The 19596-nt window shown below is 36.3% G+C and overlaps 1 protein-coding gene across 5 annotated transcripts in view; it reads right to left on the reverse strand.

Moving 5' to 3' along the window:
* Window positions 1-19596, reverse strand: part of SMARCA2 (SWI/SNF related BAF chromatin remodeling complex subunit ATPase 2) — a 119467-nt gene that overhangs the window by 12633 nt on the left and 87238 nt on the right. For all 5 annotated transcript variants that reach the window (XM_085042329.1, XM_085042330.1, XM_085042332.1 and 2 more), the window contains exon 29: window positions 9138-9355. In XM_085042329.1, coding sequence (XP_084898455.1) covers window positions 9138-9355 — 218 coding nt within the window. The remainder of the gene's footprint in view (window positions 1-9137; window positions 9356-19596) is intronic.

Genomic DNA, 19596 nt, shown 5'->3' on the forward strand with positions numbered 1-19596 from the left:
ACACACAGGTGACTGTCACGGCCATGTCTTACGATTTCTCTCCTGCCAGCAAATAACTGTGAAATTCTGGCCACTGCATCTGCTATCTCCTTTGGTACGGACTCACAAATTCATTATTTTCACACTTCCCCTGTCCAAGTGTTTATGCAACAGATTTAAAGGCACCAATCTTATTCCTGTTCTTGACCTGTGTGTCTATGTCATGCTGCATGACAGAACCTGTTTTCATCACAGACTGCCCTCTCAAAGTGAAACTGGAAGCAATACAAGGAAAAGCAATGCATTAAGTACATTCTGCACAACTGACTAAATTAATGTGTGTTTCTATTCCTTTGAAAATTGAGAACTGTGGTTTTTGGGATTTTTTTTGTTCATAGAGGGAAGTGTTGAGCAGCAACAGCTGCAACTGAGATCAATGGAATTTCTTCTGAACATATACAACACTATGGTAACCAGCACTTGGATCTCTGGTGCCCAAATGGTATCTTAAAACTTAAGTTTCTATTCCCCATTTATAAAATGAGAATAAAATGCTGTGAAAGAAGTTCTGCATCTGCAAAACATTCAGACTGCTTAGGAGCATTATTAAGAACCCCAGGGGGAATTAAATTATTCAGTAAGTGATTAGAGCCCACCTTATACATGCGAGGCACTAATACTGAGGAAAAGCAAAGCAAAACAAAGCGGTATCCTGTTGCACCATTACATGACACACTGTGATTTACCTGCCTGCACATTTGTACAGTATGAATGTGGATTAGCTACACAGAAGGACTATCAATACTGTGTTTTAATTTCAGCAGCTTTAACAGAAATTTCTGTCTGAGTAAAATGACTAAACCACTGATTCTGGTGTTTCTTCAACTGTGCTTCAGAGTATAATACCGAACAGAATGACCTCAGTAAAAAGGAAACAGCCACTAATAAACTAATTCTGATCAAATTTTAAAACATGTTTAGCCTATTTGTCCTACTGAAATAGCTCCTGATGATTACAGTTTTTAATCTCATGGCTGTATTTCTTTCTCTTTTTACATCCACCCTTATACAGCATTTTATATTAAAAATACAACTCATAAATTATTAAACAGCAATATTCTATTTTCCAAGTGCAAAACCAGCCACCTGTGATTTGTTCCCACATTCTATTAAGCTAAGAATGCCACAGAAAACCCTCAAGCTTTTGCTCGATGTAACTAATTACCAAGAATCATTTAAGGGCATGAAAGAAAAAGCATTAAGGGCATGACAGAAGACTACAGCCTAATTTTGTCTACTCAGATCAAAACAGCTCATTCTGTTCTATCATTTTTATAGAACCTACCCTCACAAAGAAGTACTATCTCGTGCTCCCTTTGTATATGTGCACCCATACTATAAACAAATGTGATCTTTTTTAACAATCTCAAATTGCTGTATTGTGGATACAGTAGGAAAAAAATTAGTAATTATTAATGCAACTCTGATTTTAATCCTTTTGCTCACTTATGTAATTAGAAAATAATAACCACAACAACTACAACATAAAAATCATGCGCAGTAAAAATCACTTACAGTTGCCTAGCAACTAGCAGGCTACGTGCTGAAAGGAAGAAGGACTAGAATAAATTAAAAGATCTGACTGAGAAAGAACTGTGAGTGACAGTTCAGTGCTACTGCATCAGCTCAACATGCTAGTCCCATGTGTGCTCACATTAAAAACACTTGCATGCTGTGCAAGTTAAAAAAGAATTAAGAAATACTACTTATTTAAAAATGTTTTTGCTTAGAAGAATATTTGTGTGCAATGATTCAGATTTTGTCTCATTTCTGTCAAACTGCTTAGAAGGTGCATACAAGCATATAATTCCACCCTTTTAGTCAGTATTGTCTTTGGTGAAATGAAATGCAGGAACCTCATTTGTATGAGGCTCCTTTTGTATTTGTTTCCCCTGGCAGTATTTGGCCTGAAACAAGCTGCCACAGAACTGTTTTAAAGTATACTACTAGCAACACCTTCTCCACTGGAATCAAAAGCAGAGTTAACTATGAAACTGCACATGTTCTTGTATTTCTGGCAAATTTAAAACTTTTAAGAAATAATGAAATTCAATTTAGAGTGGGTAGAATGAAGAGTCCTGCATGCTTGCCTGAGTCAGAGAACTCATAACCAGAACCATGGCTTGAAAACTACAACTTTGAATCAAATGCAACTCACAAGGATGCCACTTAAAAGAAAAGCAAGTGTGGGAGAGGAGAATTGTAAGAGCTGATGTAGTGACTTCCAACAGTAACCCAGCTATGTAGGGACATGATTAATTTTCCTTGGATGTTTAATGGTTCCTTTCTGGAACTGTCTGCAGTAGTACTTTGTAAACCTGTCCCCATCACTGAAATGGAAGTGGGTAAAAATAGTTAAATATGTAATTCCTGGGTTTGACATATGGCTATGTACTCTGTAACTTGGGCTTGGATATAAGTAAGAATTATTTACTTTGCATGTTTGAATACCCAAGAGTGCCACTTGGCATAATTAATTACTAGTTACATTAGTAATGGCTAATTGCGTTACTCTCCATTTTACAACAGTTAAAAACTGGCAACATGAGAAAACAGCTGAAAAGCGTATGAATAAAATTCATTTCACATACAGAGAAAATACCCTCTGCCTGAGCTGTGTCATCAAAATTAGAGTACTATGGGCACAGATTTCAACATGTTGGCTTTAATGATGCAGTGATCAAAACGCTGAGCACCACAGACAGAAGTAGTCTCTTGCCAAGCAGGAAAAATGCACAAAAACTCCACCTTTCAATTTTCTTATATCTTTATCAGAATGTGGTCAAGGGCTACCTGATACCAGGAGGAGACTTTGTGAAGTTAATTCATACACCGTGCAAGTCCGTACTTTAAATCTATGAACAGATCAGATGGCAGGTAGACCACAAATGAAATCACTGTATGAACAGAGCCACCAGCATCCTGAGACTCTTAAATTCAGCTGTTGCTACTTATGCAAAGCTAATGCAAACTAGTGGTAGCATGAAACTGGCACCCCAACAGGAAACACTGAATTCTGATGCAAGGCAGAAGAAAACAGTGAGTTTGTAAGGAAGCTGAAGGATTACGAAGTATGAATGACAGAATAAAAGAATGATTTAGGTTGGAGAAGACCTCTAATATCATCCAGGCCAACCATGAACCCAGCACTCCCGTCTACCACGAAGAGCCACACAACTTTCCAACACCTTGGGGATGGTGATTCTACCACTTCCCTGAGCATTGTTTCAACAAAGTTTTTCTCAACATCCAGTCTAAATCTCCCCTGGTGCAACTTGAAGCCATTTCTTCTTGTTATGTTACTTGTTACCATGGAGAAGAGGCTAAAGCCCTTTCAGACAGCAGTTGTAGAAAGCAGTAACATCCCCCCATAGCCTATTTTTCTCCAGGCTAAAAAACCCAACTCCCTCAGCTGCTCCTCATAGGGCTTGTGCTCCACACACTTCATCAGCATTGCTGCCCTTCTCTGGACATGCTCCAGCACTTCAGTATCCTTCTGGGAGTGAGGGGCCCAAACCACAGGATTTGAGATGTGGCCTCACCAGTGCCAACTACAGAGGGACAATCATTTCCCTAGTCCTGTCAGAATGACATATCATTCATTTTGTCTACTTAATTTTAACAATCAGGAAAAGAAAGCTCCATTTAACAGCTTGTCTTCCTCCAAAATAAATCATAAAGAAAAACCATCAAAAGAGGAAAAGTATAGTTTAGGAGACTAAGCCCGCATGTGTATGATACAGATAAGCAGCTGGGGCTCAAACCTGACATAAAAATTCCTTATTCTGAAAAGAAAATTTATCACCAGTAAAACTGTCTCTTTTTTTAAAAGGCTAAAGCATTTTAAGTGGACATACTAACTACTTTTTGTGCGCCAAACTGATTTGGTGGTGCCAAGACATGGGACTGAGAGGGATCGTGCAGACACCGATGCACAGGAAGTTCCACCTGAACATTGGGAAGAACTTTTTTACTGTGTAGGTGACCAGACACTGGAACAGGTTGCCCAGAGAGGCTGTGGAGTCTCTCTCACTGGGGATATTCGAGAAATGTCTGGAGCAACCCTGCGCCATGGGCTCTCAGTCTGTGCAAGGATGCATTGCAACTTGCTCTGTTCTGAACAGGTGTTTTACACTGCAGGCTTAGAACAAGGTACAAGGTTGTAAAGGCACCTACATCTTAGTTTAAGAAGCAATTGCAACAAAATTGAAGATTAATATGTATTGCAAATGGAGACTGCTAAGATGATGCATATACTTTACTTGGAAGAATCAGGATCCATGTGTAACTGGAAATATGTTTCCAGGTCCCAGAATCTAGGATCTTGGCATTGTAAATAATCATACAGAACTTTTAAATCAAGGAATGAAGGTCAAACCTATTTAGTTATTTCTGTCCCTCTATTCCATATGCAAAGATTACAGAAATTTTAATTAATAACTTGTATGAATTAATAAATGCTTCTAGTCATATAACCTTGTGACCACTATCTTGTATTTTTACATATTTCTACACTTCCTGTGTTTATGCTTCCATTCTTTCCCAGGTGAATTTACAGAGAGCAATCATCTTCCCCTCTCAAGACTGGATAAACAAAACAACCTGTTTCCTCTTGTAAGGCTCTCCCATGGTACTTATCACTGAAATAATTATTTACACTTGTCTCAGTGTAAACTAATCTTTCTTGAATGGAAAAAGCATTCAAGTACTGTATACAGAAACTCGGAAGCATTAACAGTATCACATGTAATGACATACACCCGTAACAAGTATTTCTACATCCACATGGGCAATAATGTCATGGTAAGGCTCCTGTTTTCTAATGTCAGGACAATACTGATGGATTGTAGTTGGCTTTGATCAATAACTTCTCTGCCCAGGTAATTATTTTTCTGTCAGTTCCACTTGAACTGACAGTTGAATGAGAAGAAAAGTTTATTATTTTTGGTCTGTGAATACCATGTAACGCACTCTGAAGTACTGTACTTCATGCTATTTCTTTTACTCCAGACTTAACTTGTCCAGTCTGCTGTGATTATCACACCACTACTGATGTTTTAATTTTGGCCAGGACACTCCTCATTTTTATATATATCATAAATATATTGCAATCTATGCCAGCACTAATTCTCCAAGAACTTTTGTGGTATCTTCTTCCTAGTTTAGCAGTTTCTTTTTTAACAATGCCTTCCGTTAGATATTTTTACTTGTTTTTACTCAGATTAATGAGCTTACTCATTAGATCTTCTCTTTCTTTTATATTAGCTTATAATGTTCCTGTGGTACCCTAAAAATGCTTTATCAAAATGACAGAATCACAGAATTCTTGGGTTTGGATGAGAAAAGACCTTTGAAGATAAACTAGTTCAACTTCTCTGCTGTCAGCATGCAAGGACATCTTTCACTAGGTCATATGACTAGAAGTCAGAGGATTCTGACCATCTTTTCTCTCCTACCTTTGCATCATTACAGATCTATTCGCCACTTTAAACCATTATAGATGAAACCTACGTTAATTAAGCTTTGCTTATGATGGCAAACCAGTGTAAAATTTAAAAAAGGATCTGCATGTGTAATACCACTACGTGTTTTATGGTTTGATACTGAAAGCTGAATAATGAGAACACAGATGCAGCTTAAAAAGGTAGCAGAGACCTCAATAGTTTTTACTTTCAATAATTTTTACTTAGTGATTTGGAGCAAGAGCCCCACAGTTATTCCCACTGAGGTATGAACTCTGTTTCCAGTTTAACAAAGCTAATATGAAGATAAGATAAAGAAGTGCCTATCAACACAAAGAAAGGCTTGAAGCACATCACCCAATACTGGAATCCAATGCAAAAGAGACTGCAAGAATCAAGTATTGTCACCAGGACAAGGACCTCCATACAAAGGCATTCACCAAATGCCTCTCACACCAAAGGCATTAAAGCAGTCCAAGCTGAACATTCTCAGTGTCTTTCATTTGTTGCCATTTTTCTCCTTTTTAAACTATTTTCTTTATTATATCAGACACACCCCAGCTACCATAATTTCAGGAAACTAATGCTGGCTGCCAGCCAAGTCAGATTTCACTACAGTTTTCTGTCCTTCAGTGCCTCTCTAGCTCTCTAGAAACACCCAAGGAAAATAAGCTTTTTATTTGTAAATGGCTCTTTAAGAACTATTAAACTTACTGCTAATGGAATGTTTCATTAAAATCAACATCACATTGGGATTCACAATGGGAATAAAAGGAAATAGGAGGATTGCTCAACTGTACTGCATAAAAGAGAAAAATCTAAATTAAAAGGTTGAAATTGCACTGAGGACTTGAGAGAGATATACAGCAAACTGGCATCAATGCTAACTTCCACTCTCTTGCATGGAGTTAACTGAGGTTTACAAACTGAGGTTTGCATTTCTCCACACTGAAAATTTACCTCAAATGTTGCTGATATGTCTGTTTAAACTAGTTTTGATCTTTACATTTAAGTTTGAACACTGCAAATACTGTTCACTAGAGCTTATTGTTTGTATTATTGAAATCTTTACCTTTCTTTGACACAGACAACCCGGTTGATTTTGCTGGATGTTTTTAATATAAGGAAGGATAGGATGGTACTTGTCCCCAGATGCCTACAACTTAAGTCAAATACTAGACAGTTAGGAAAGCACTTGGAGAATCCTTCCCTGCATCAACATTACACATTGTCACCACAGAAAAGAAGCCAACTAATGTCAGATTTTTGTGACCAACATGAATTTAATTTTTTTTTTAAAGCTTTAATAAGAACAGAGAAGTGGTTCTGTATTTACAAGGAACTCTTCTCAAAAGCAAGGGAAAACATGAGATAAAGCATGCAGAGACTTTCTAGTTTAGTAATGTATTCTTTTTACGTTTTTTCATGCTGCCCTATAAACTGCACAAAACAAGTTTGTAAAATTGGTTTTGACGAAGTAACTCAGGCCAAAGTCAGTAAGATTTTGGATGGTTATCACCTAACTACCTTTTGGGACATAATCAGTTCTCCACAGCCCAGATGAGCCCTCTGGACTTATCATACAGAAAAGATGAAACACCTATTAGCACAGAAAATTTAAGCTAAAGACAAAGATGATTTCAAGCATTCAAATACTAAATACATGAAAACCCATTTTTTTTCCCCAGATGAAACTCATGGCCTACTTTTCTTCCAATTAACCTGTCCCTCTATACTTGCCCCAATTGCCTTCACACACACAAAAGCCCAGAGCTGAACAAACATGAACCCCCAACAAAGCTGAAGGCTTCCAACGCCTAAAACCCACTTAATTCTAAAGCTGCAAATCCTGAAAATATTAGCTGAACTCTACAAAGTTAACCCCAAATATTTTAAGATATTAAAGTTTCCTGCTGCCTCAATTCATAATTCTGATCTTTCATAGGACTGGGTGGTTTGACACTAGCTCACAAAAAAATTAGAACACAGAAAGAAACTTGGAATTCCTCCACATAACTTACAGCACTGAAGAGCTCAGTTTTTAACAGGCAATTTTAATTCCTTACAGAATAGAGCTCCATACACTTTTTAAACTGGGAACCAGTTCTGTCTTGCATAAATGTGGGCTCCTGGAAGAGGAATGCGTATGCCTTGTCACTACATAATAGCTCTGTTGTTAACTTTTTTTGACAGAAATCAGATAGGAACTTCCTGGGGCACAAACGTCAGGTAAAGATCTTTAACCTCCCCAGTAGCTATCAGTTACTATTAGTAGCTATCCCCTGCTGGAGGCTAGAACAGGTTTGCTTGCTATTTTAAAAGTGAGAAGTAGATAACCTGATCAGAAGTGCTTGCAGCCCTGACTGAACACCTGAACTTAAACACTTCTCCCTATGCTGTTAATTGAGAGTCACTGCAAGCTAAACACACTAAGATTGTAGTCAGCTTGCCACTCATCATTTTTGTGGCTGTGAATGCTGTTGTGATGCAATAAAAAACTTTTTGATGTACTCTAGAAAGAGCCCACAGATCACAGAATGGTTCATTTTAACAGTTCTGTGCAAAAAAAGTCACAGATCACAGCAACATCCGCTTTACCAAGTACCACCCAAATTACCCTTGTACAGGCAGAGCCAGAACAGCAGCTGCAAAAAAGGGCAGAGTGCAAGCTGCCATTTAAAGACACAGACTGAAAGTTTTTTATTGGCAAAAAATACATTGCTACACCTGTGCAGGTCACCTAATGTTAACACCTCTTGACTTTCTCTGAATGCATTTAATATTAACTTAGTTTATAATAGGCACTTATATGATCTAAGTAATTCAATGTACAGCAAAGAAGGGATAAACACACAAGAAGTCTTAGTTACTGACTTTTGGCAGATACAAACTGAGCTGAAATACAACTTTCACAATCAAGTCTGATTCAAAGACATTATGAACTAAATCTCAATTTCTTGCTCATGAAGCATAGATAATTTGCAGTTTAAAAATCTGCAAAACAAAAGTCTTCAGACGACATTTCAAATTAGAAGGAATATTTTTTTCCTACGGTCCAACAACTTAGCATATTTTTATGCTGAAAATGGGGATTTCTTGACAAACAGGCTTCCATCTCTGATGTGGACAATGTATTATCAGTATTACTGCACTTTTTCTTTTGGCAGCTCTGACGCTCACGATATGAGCCCTAAACATTTTGGGCAATCTTTCAGTCCTTCATTGTGAGACCCATGTAAACTTGAATTAATAAATCTGTAGCCATGTCTTTGAAAAGATTCATTTCAACTCATGCTGAACCACTAAATTGAAGGAAAATTCTGCTCAAGCTGGATGCTCTTAAGTACACACCTTGAGCAGAATGACTTCATTCCTAAGCAGGAACTCTACGCTTAATTTTTTCTCACCTTTTATAATTGTGTTTCAACAACTTTCTATTAGATGAGTGTTAAAAAAAACCCTACAAAGTGTGAGACTTTTGGCATCAGGCTCTAAGAGGAATTAATTTTCAGAAAAGCCATGTCAGCAAGTGTTTTTTAAGACTGAAAAAAATGAAGCCATTATAAAACACAGGGAGCGGTATCAGCAGGGAGGCACAGAGCACATGCAGTAGAGACAGACTGTCTCCAAGCTCACCTATCCTTGTAGTTTATCACAGTATCAATGATAGCATTCATTTGTTTTGTCAGTTTGGGTGGATTGGGCGACAGCTTCTCTGCAGGAGGTCTGCCTCTTCTTTTCTTTGCTTTCTCTCCATCCTCCTTCCCAGAATCTTTATCCACATTTCTTCGCCTCTTTCTCTTTTTAAGCCGGACTTCCTCTTCCATTTCTTCCAAATTGCCGTCTTCAATTGCCTGACAACCATGGATTCAAAAAGTATGATTTTTAAACCAAAGAGATATTGCAAAGGGAAATAAACTATATTTTAAGAAACAACAACAAAAAAACCTACGACTCCACAGAATAGAGGTAATTCAACTCAAAATGTTCAGTTTATTTATTAAAAAAAAGGAGAATAATAAACTGAATTACTGGCAATCAAAAAGACACTAAGCATTAATTTGTCCTAAGGATCCCACTATCATCCAAATTCATGCATTGTTTATCTGAACCTTGAATCCCATACCAAATCTCAGTTTCACACATAATGGCCTCAGACACCAATTGTCTCAGTAAGTGTACAACAAACATTCATTTTTTCACACCAGTGTTAGTTCTGGGTTAAGAAATTCCATGCAAAACAGATTTTGATACAGTTTGTTTTCAAACAGGATAGTCTGAATTGTGCTCAGCTCCCAAAGCCAGTTTACACACAGTTCTTTGTGCATACAAACAGAACAGAGATACTTTATGCAGTAACAACTTCTCTTCCCAGCATTTTAAGCAACTTTCAAATGACCTAAGTGTTAAAACCACCTCTAAAATATATAATTTTCTTCTAGAATAGTAACCATGAGGTAGGCAGAAGCAGTGATAGCATAGTGATTTATTGTAAACAACACTCATAACATGGGATGCAAAAAAAAAAAACCACCCCAGAAACCAAACTATACAGTCACAGACAATGAACACTTATTTCAATTGCTTCATTTACCTGGATGTACGCTTTTAAACAGACCCAGCAGCTCTATGCAGAGGGATAAAAAAATTGCAAAAAAAAACCAAACTAGGAATAAAGGGAACCTGTTCAGACACACTATCAGATCCATGTCATAAACCAAAATGCTGAACTTTTTGTGATTTGAGAAAACCAACAAAAGAAAAGAAATAAAAATACCAGGTCATAAGTAACTGAAATTAAAAGGAAAAAAACCCCAAAAAGTATTAAAAATACAGCTTTCTGATTGATGCTTTCTCAGAACATAACTGATGTTGATATTCGTCACTTCTGCCTCTCAATATTGCCTTGAGTACATGCAAATGCTAATCAATCCTTTCTGGTAGCTGAAAGAGCTCTAATCCTAAGGCAATTACCTTCATTTCTCCACAGCACCAAACATGGCTAATATTTATGAGCATGTGAGCATAACAATCAATATAAAAAAGTGATTACAGCCTAGACATAATTTTCCTCAATTGTGTACAATGTCTCTTCAAAAACGTTTTGTGAACAAAACCTGATACACAACACAAAATAACCTGGCATGTTTAAAAAAACAGTGGGATTTTGAAATCTGTTTCCTATGCATTCTCCGATGTGCAAATCCACAGACAAACACTAAAGCAGAATCCTCAGAGACAGCCTGAAACTAGGCCTTAATAATCAAAAGACAATTTACATCACGCTTCCACAGCATTCAGATATCCACTATGAAGGAGGCTCGAGATCTGATGAGTTAGGAAGAAAAGAGAAGGGAAAAAAAAATTCTGCATATAAATTCATTAATATTCATCTGGCTAAAGCAGGACACGCGCTATAAACCACTCAGGCTAATGAAGATTAAGAAAAGGAAATTTCTCTGCATATCTTGGAAGCTAGAAAAGCCAGTTATAAATACAGCATGCAAGGCTGTCAACAGTTAATGTCATTGCTCTCCTCAAGCACTCAGTTGTACATTGAAACACAAAAAACACTGACTTTTGATGGGTTACACACCTACACATGCCTGTGATGTAGTTCTACTGAATCTTCAAGACGGCAATGAAAAAGGATATTTACCTTACCACTATCAGCAGGCCGGCTATCGGAAATCACAGTTAGTGGGGATAAAATTAACAAGCCAGCAAAGCAGCGAGCTGCTAGTCTCTTCATCAGCTGATCAGGAAAAAAAAGAGAGCTGGGGAAAGGCTATGTTTTCATATACAAGTAATTTTATTTTACTGAAAATTTAATACTGAAAGGATTGTGGATACTGAAAATCTGCTGTTTCATTCTACCTACTACAAGGCCTGAAGCCTTCCTCCTTCAGCCTGTTTTAATATTGACAACTACTTATCATATTTCTCCCCTTATTATTCTAGGCATTCAAATTAGATTTTTAACTGGGCAGTTACTGATTCTTGTTATCATTTTAATAATAATGGCACAATTACACAATTTCATGTATGATTTTAAAACTGAAATTGGTTGCATGCATTTTAAAGATGCATTCATTACAGAAAATGTATTCCTACTGCTCTGCAGCGAACAGATCAAGTTTTGGTTACTGAAATTGATACAAAAATTTATTCTGATTTACAAAAAAATTAATAAAAAACCAAATCAAGCCATCATTCTGTTAACTTTGATAACATTTTGCTGTCCCTCAGAAAACTTTACTTAACTACAGCATATTTATATTTTTGCTTCCTTGACAGATTTTTCTACCACCAAAAAGAAATTACAGTGGTCCTGTCATCACAGAGTTTATTAACGTCTCACTTTAGAATTCTGCCTAAATTCTTGCTTAGAGTAGGCAATACTTTGGAAAATAAATATTAATGAAAAGAAAATATGAAAATGGAAATTTGGGATTTTTTAAAATATTACATATAGCAATGTAGTAAAGACAAATGACAAAAACAAAATCCAAGTAAACTAACGTATACTCTTGCACTCTTAAAATTAGTGACTAGCAGTTAGCAAATTAATTCTTAGCAAATTACAGATCTACCATCAAAAGTTAAAGTTTTTGTTTAACCAGTAATCAATTATCAATCAATTCATGTATTAAGCTTTCAAAATTTCTACGGATGAATGAAAACTCAGACAGCTTTCTCTGAGACCTTAGTGACTTCACTCAAAAATCAGTCTGACTGAATACCAGCAGTACAAAAATGTAACTCTTGGCATTAGTTCTCAAGGGACAAATTTGTACTTAGTATATAAAAAATAACATTTAAAACTAAACCTGTATGATATATTCTGTCTCAAAAGATGGCTTAAAACTGAATCACATAAATCAATTATCAGCAGATAGATTAATCCTCTATGCATATATCTACACATAAGATCCAAGCATGTGTGTATTAGCAATAACATATTTATTAAGCTAATTCATCTGACTGAGGTCTTTGTTACAAAAGCTTACTATTCTAGGGTTTAAGTGCCACACTGAAGAGAATGCCCTTCCAAACCTTCACCAGTACAATAATGATACAAATCCCAGGCAGAAATCTCCAGCTCCTGACAGATGATGGGCTGTGTGAGAGGGCAAAATAACACAGACATCTCCCATGCTCAAATGCCTCTGGATTAGTGCGGTGAACAGCCAGGGAATCAAGGAAAATGGTACACTAATAAAAATTTAACACTTTCCTTCCATTAAGGAAACTGGACAAAACAGTACCAAAAAAAAAGTCTGGACGCATAATTTGTTTGAAAGACAGCTGTAAAAATTTAATGTCAAATTGTACAAGTTGTCAGGCACCTCATGAATGGCAAATACACCAGTGGAAGTATGAGAATTCTGTGTTAAGTTCTATATTGACCAAATGTTCCTGCTTTTCTGACCCCTATTGCTGTAACCTAGTCCTAGTACACAAAACAATTTCATTTCTAACGAAGTATGAGCATGCTTAGCATGGATTCAAGAAATCAAACTGTCTTCCTTCAAAAAGAAGCTTCCACCTCCCAGGAACAAAATGTATTTTTCAGGAGGTAAGCAGAAGTTACTTCTGAGATTGTCTTCTCATTGCTCCTTGCAATTATATTTTCACCTTTCCCCTAAAGGAAAACAGTGTTTTGAGGTGAAAGTATTCTTAGGGAACATCAATACAACATTGATACACGAGCACTACAGAAACAAAGTAAGGATAAAATGCAAACTGTTTCTTTTCTCCATTTGAAGGACAGGACATTACAGAAGTATTCTTAATTTCTTCTGTAGAGCATGACACAGCACTGTAACTGAACACTTTTTCAGTTCAGAATTACAGATTCAAACAGGCATTAGCGCTAACAGTTCTGAGTTTTGTTTCACAACTGTCTTCTGCCAGTCAATAATTGTGTAAGCTTTATACTATTTTTAAAATAATTTTATAGGAATGAGGCAACTCAAGTGTGGTCACAGAGTCAATCAGTGGAGGTGCTCGGCATAAAACCAGCTTTGTTGTCTAAAGCCTGTCTCATTTAGATGGCAAAACACTGTACTACATAATTACTTTTCCTTTGATTGGAGATAACTATGGTATGGTTACGAGAAAGTTCAGACATAGTGAAAGCTACTGGTACTACTTATAGTCAAAGAAACTGGACACACAGAGCAGAAGAGGTAGGGAGCCATCTGGTAAGTCTGCTTGATGCTGTTTAGATGAAACAGGACATGAGCACAGGACATGCAAACTCTTCCTGTGTCCCTCTCAAATTTTATCTTAATAAACAGCCAGAGAACCTGCCACATCCCTTCAAACATCAATGCCCTGTGTCTCTCCAACCTGCGAAGCTGGAGGAGAGCCATTGTAATTAACATTATCATGTGAAATATACTAGCATGCTAATTAAAGTAAATGTTTCAACAGAAAGCATATAGAACATAGGTGAAGAAAAAAGCCCACCACCTTGACAACTCCCTGAACATAAATATTAACCTAATAATTCAAAATTTCCAAAAGAATGAACTTTTCTGAGAAGAACAAAGAACTTAACTGGCGTGTTTATGGGCATGGTACTGACTACAGGCCAAACGGCATTAAGCTTAAGGCCTACTAAGCACTTAAACCAAAAAACATTATCAGTAATGCACTAATGAAAAATAGATGACTGCTCTGCAAAATGAAGTTAACATTTACCATCTTGGAAGAGAAGAAAGAAATAAAAGAACCCTATGGAGAGCTAATAATAAACATTGAAAACCCTAAAAATGACATCTATCTACCTGTACCAATTTCTTTCTTCACAATGATCCTTTTTGGAATATTGTAATGAAATTCCAAGAGAAGTTTTTTAGGATTTTTTCTGCTGTCTTGCTCTATTTGAAATCCTTCCATTCTTTATTTTACATTTGTTCTCAGATTAAATCCAGCAACCAATGAAGACTTCGACTTTCCACACCGAAGTTCACATTTTTAAATAGATTTCTTCAAAAGCCTGTTCTCTTGCTTATTTTTTAACCAGTAACATTCCTGACATCTGGGACTGCCTCTGATTTCCACATGTTAGAATTGTTTCTTGGCTCTGGGACTGCCTCTGATTTCCACATGTTAGAATTGTTTCTTGGCTCTCTAGTTCAAGTTTCCTTACATTGTAATTGCATCTTGCTTTGCAACAGCATAAAGGTCAGTATACAGACTGTGAAGAAAAACGTCTAATACTTGACAAGTAGATGAAGGGGCTTAAGATACTCTAGCAACAGTGGAATGACTAAATACCTGAAAATAATAATGAAGACTGATGAAGAAATTATATTAATTGAATTTCCTCTCCTTGATATTACTGCACAACAGATTTACCAGTCTAGTTTTTCTGGGACTAAACTGAAACAGAATATAGGACACAATCTGTCAAAGGCAAAGAATTAGTGACTATAGCCAGTTTTAATTTGCTTTCATAGAAGTATTGTTTTATCACAAAACTCAAAGAAAATGCCATTATTGCAAGAACATATCAAATTGTAATACATGGTCTTTTCATATGGGCTGAACTTCCACCAAATACAGTAAATGAGTCCTTCAGACATATGTTCATCAATCAGTCTATGTCGTCACATCACTGAAACGAGCATCTTTTAAAGAAATGGGAGAAGATAGATTGTTTTCTGTTCTGCATTTGAAAGTATTAACAGTTGCTTCATTATTTACACTGAAACTCTAGTTGCCTATATTTAATTAGACATTAAGAAGAACAATAATGCAAATTACGAATTTTCCTGCATTTTGATTTAAAGACTGATTCGAGATTGACCCGATATAACCATGCAAGGATATATGTTATCTTTAAAGAGAAATGGTTCTCAACCAAAGCAACAGAGCGTTAAAGCTTTTATCTTCATTGTTTTCCTTCTGGTCTGAGAAAATTTTTTCAGGTCAAATATCCCAATATTTAGTATTGATTGAATAAGGTATCTTAATACTAAGCTTCAGCTTTAATTTGATAATTATTAAGTAAAGCATCATGCAGAGCCAGCACCAATAAACTATCTCTAAGTTGTGACAAACCACACTGACAAGCACATGAAATTTTCTTCTACTCAGAAGTGAAATCTGGTTAAAAAAAAAATTTGTAATTAGTCTCATTTGTCCCTCCCCCCAAAGGCAAACGATTTTAAATGTAACCCCTCAAATTGATTTTGAACCAATGAGATTTTCAAAAACTTTGGGGACAGAGAGAGACTGAAAAGCAGAATTAGGAATTCATGATACCAGGACCCACTGCCTGCCTGCTCAGTGAGCACCACGAAAAGGCTTCATTAGAAAGAAGGAATTGAATCATAGAAAGGAACAACTGTATCATGCTGACTATAAAGATACTTTGTTTAACCAAAGCACTGAGAAAAGACAATACATACTTACTGCGTCAAGACCCTGAATGTGAAACTTCCAAAAATCATCACTATTCTGTCGTCTGCATTTACTCAGCCACATTCTGAGATCTACAGGTCCGTAATTGTCTTCTACAGTTTTCAAAATGTCTTGCTAGAAGACTTAATTTTAACAACCTCTTAACCAAGCCAACCTCACCAGAAGCAGCAGAAAGATCCAGGGCGGGGGAAGGGGGGACAGATCTAAAAAAATTCTATACCAGAAACTATTGATATCAACCTCTTTATCAATGAACTGTTTTGTTGTGGGGGGGGGGGTTTTAGTTCATGTTTCTGAAATCTTCTTCCCTTCATTTTAGAAAGCTAGATAACCTGCTGAAGAACTCTTGTCACTTAGAATAACGGCTTATTTCTGAACACAGTGAAAAGATGCTCTCCTTCAAGACTGAGACAAATCTGTAATGGACTTGTGAAATATTCTGCAGGAGGGTTGCCAGATGATAAACAAACATATTCCAAAAGGGATGTCAGAACAGCATTTCTCAAGTACAAGGTATCCTGAGTATTTCAGATTGTCTTCATATTGTTAAGAACCTTACAGCATATTGGTAACTCAGAGTAAATATTGTTAACAGAATGCTATTGGAAATAGTTGCAGGTATCCTTGGAAGCATGGTTAGAAATAAAACTGAGAGACTGAATGAGATGTAACTAACTTAAGAAAGACAGTGGAAGACTAACGAAAACACTGCAGGCATGTTTCCTGGCTTCAGATTCACAAGCAATCCATCTGGAAGCAAAATCTACCATGACAGAGGTGCCTCATCTTTTCCCCTTTATCTTGTTCACTACATCAGAGACACAGATGCTTGTTGCACAGACAGAAATGCAGACCATTCAGTGAGGAAGTGAGAATGGGGAAGGTTTCTGACCTTTTTAATTTTTATCAGCATTTTTCTCCCTGTCTTATTGAGAATTCTGATTCAGGAAAGCCTACTACAGGAGTATAGATGACTCTATACTGACAAGGGTGTTGTGAGATAACTGGTACCAGAGTTATGCTTTTTCTTGACCAGGTAAGGTATCTTTTGTACAACAAGGGGCAAAGAAAATTAACTGCATGAGTAGATTACCTTTTCTGATGGGCACCAGGATGAGGTGGGTGCCATGGGGAGGTGGTAGAGATTACTTTTCTGATTTTTTCCTAAACTCCTTTAAAATAATAAGCTTGGAACTTAGTCAACACTAAACACATTTCTGGCCTAAAACACATGTTTTTTATTTCCCTGATATCTTAGAGTTTAGAAGCAAAATAATATCAAGGTTGTAACAGCTTAGGTTGTGCTGAGGGTTTTGCCTCCAGATGTCCTTCTTTGGTCTGAAATAAATCTGGATGCATATATTGTCCTATTGTTCTTCTGGGATTATTTTTAATTCCATTTTTAATTATTTGCTAAAATACTTGATGCATTAGTTTAGAAGTTACAAATGAAGTTTAATTTAGTACTATTTCTGGTTACACCTACATTCTATTCAGGTTCACAGACAGATGTCAGAGAAGAGGAGGAAACATGCTGCAATGAATTCATGGAAATACTCATCAAAAAAGACCAGATCCAAAACCAAGAAAACAACAGGCATTTTTCAACATTCCAAGGATTTATCATCTCTCACACAGGTAAGATGTTTATTTTACAAAGGTGAACATGCATACAAAACCAATGAGAAACACATAATAGTTAAATAAACTCTAATAAATAGTTACCTAAGATGGCTTCTCTTCCAAGTTCTGAGAGAATGATTTACAATTGCTGTTTACTTTATATTTCACAAAATACTGTTACCATTGCAGGTTTCTAGGTAATTCTAAGCAATGTTAATTTGTCTTTTTTCTTTTGGTATTCACCTTTTTATACACATTACATTCTTCTGTTGTGGATAACGTAGGAAATCTTTATTTTGTAACATCCTCCTGGCAGACTAGCAGTGTGGATGATATTTTGCCGCTCATAATGCTAATGACTAAAGACAGACTTCTGTTTGATTTTATTCCATATGAAAAAAATTCTTAAAATTCAATTTAATATTGGGAATTAATGGAGTTTTTCAAATTATTTTTGAAAAAATTTCCAGGGGCTCAGCCCTTCTTCATTCAACAAACTTTGTCTTCCTTTTCTTCTAAAACCCTAGCAATTAAATCAGTAAAATACCTCATACAAAGACAGGGCTTCTACCCTCATCAGACCAGCTCTTTGCAAAGAAACTGCAGTCTTGGCTCTTTCCAGGACGTTTGCTTCCACTTAATGTTGCAAACATTTGCAGCAATAGGCATCTTCTCTATGGTAAAAATAAAATTGACAATTCCAAGCACTGGAAAAAGGTAAGAAGACATTACAAACTCTTGTTCTGCAACATACTCAACAGCAGGATATCGTAGTAGAATGTTCCCTATAAAGAAAAAGATGCCTTTTCTTCCACTGTGAAAACAACACAGCTGAGGATAAAAACACAAAGGGATGATTAACAAATTTCCAGTGTAGAATCACTCATTTTGCAGTAAATCTGCAGAGTTAGAGTAAGTGAACTATTTCTCTCTCTCAAAACAGATATTCAGTGGTGCCTCCTAACTGCTCAGAAAAATGGCAGAAATTTTCTCTCTTTTTGGTCAGCAGACTAATAGACTAACAGAAGGCTTCTAATTTAAAGAAGAGCTTAAATTTTGTGTGCCTGAAACTACTGCTCTTAATAATATAACATGAGAAGCTTGTAGTACAAGGCTTAAACTAGCATTTTTACGCATGTCATAGTAAACTCAGCTCCTGCCAATAGTAATACCATCAAGTATTTTCCTTCATATGTTCTTCTACTCTCTTATATTTACGTCTATTCACATATTCCCAAGCAGTCATCTTTTATTCCAAGTTGAAAACGTGGAACAGAACTAAATGGACAAAACTGGGACAATAATCTGGAAAAACAAACTCAAAACGAAACAGATATAATACCTCACAGAAATTAAATATGTCAGGAAAAAAGGTAATAGCTTTCAGAAACCATTTTAGTTTAACTATTTTTCAGTAGATGTTCGCAGACTTTTTGTATCTATTTATTCACAGAAAACAGCTTAAGGATTTTTCCAATAGTATGGGAAATTTGGTTTAAAGATCTATCATTATTAGTATAAGTACTCTGAGGCAATTAAGAATAGGAAGCACACAATGTTGAGAGAGCATGACGTGAAAAACATATGGCAAGAGGTGAGAATATTCACTTCCTATGTCAACAGAGGAAAAGATTTTGCTTATAGAAATAGACTGTATTAAAAAAATACACAGTAGGAGGTAGCCCTTTATGACAATTCAAGTATAGCTTTTTAATAATTTAGAAGAATTTGGAGGAACAATGCACGGAATGAAACTAAGTCAAACTTGGAAAACTTGCTGAGAAAAGCTAAATTACATGTATCTTTTATGTATTTGATACAAAACCAGTATGTTGGGATGCTAACTTTAAGCAGTAATGCAGTGAGTTCCGTGTCTTAAGGATGCTTTTAAAGGTGCCGTTATCTGACTGTGCCAGGACTCACAGTAGAGCCTGACCTGTAATATGCATATTACAACCAAAAAGTAAAAATCTAACATGAACAGTAGCTGTCTAGAAGGCCTTTTTGTTCTTCTGGGATAAGTTGCAATGCAAAT

The sequence above is a fragment of the Lichenostomus cassidix genome, chromosome Z, assembly GCF_008360975.1.
Source record: "Lichenostomus cassidix isolate B80296 chromosome Z, HeHo_3.0, whole genome shotgun sequence".
NCBI classification, from domain to species: Eukaryota; Metazoa; Chordata; class Aves; order Passeriformes; family Meliphagidae; genus Lichenostomus; species Lichenostomus cassidix.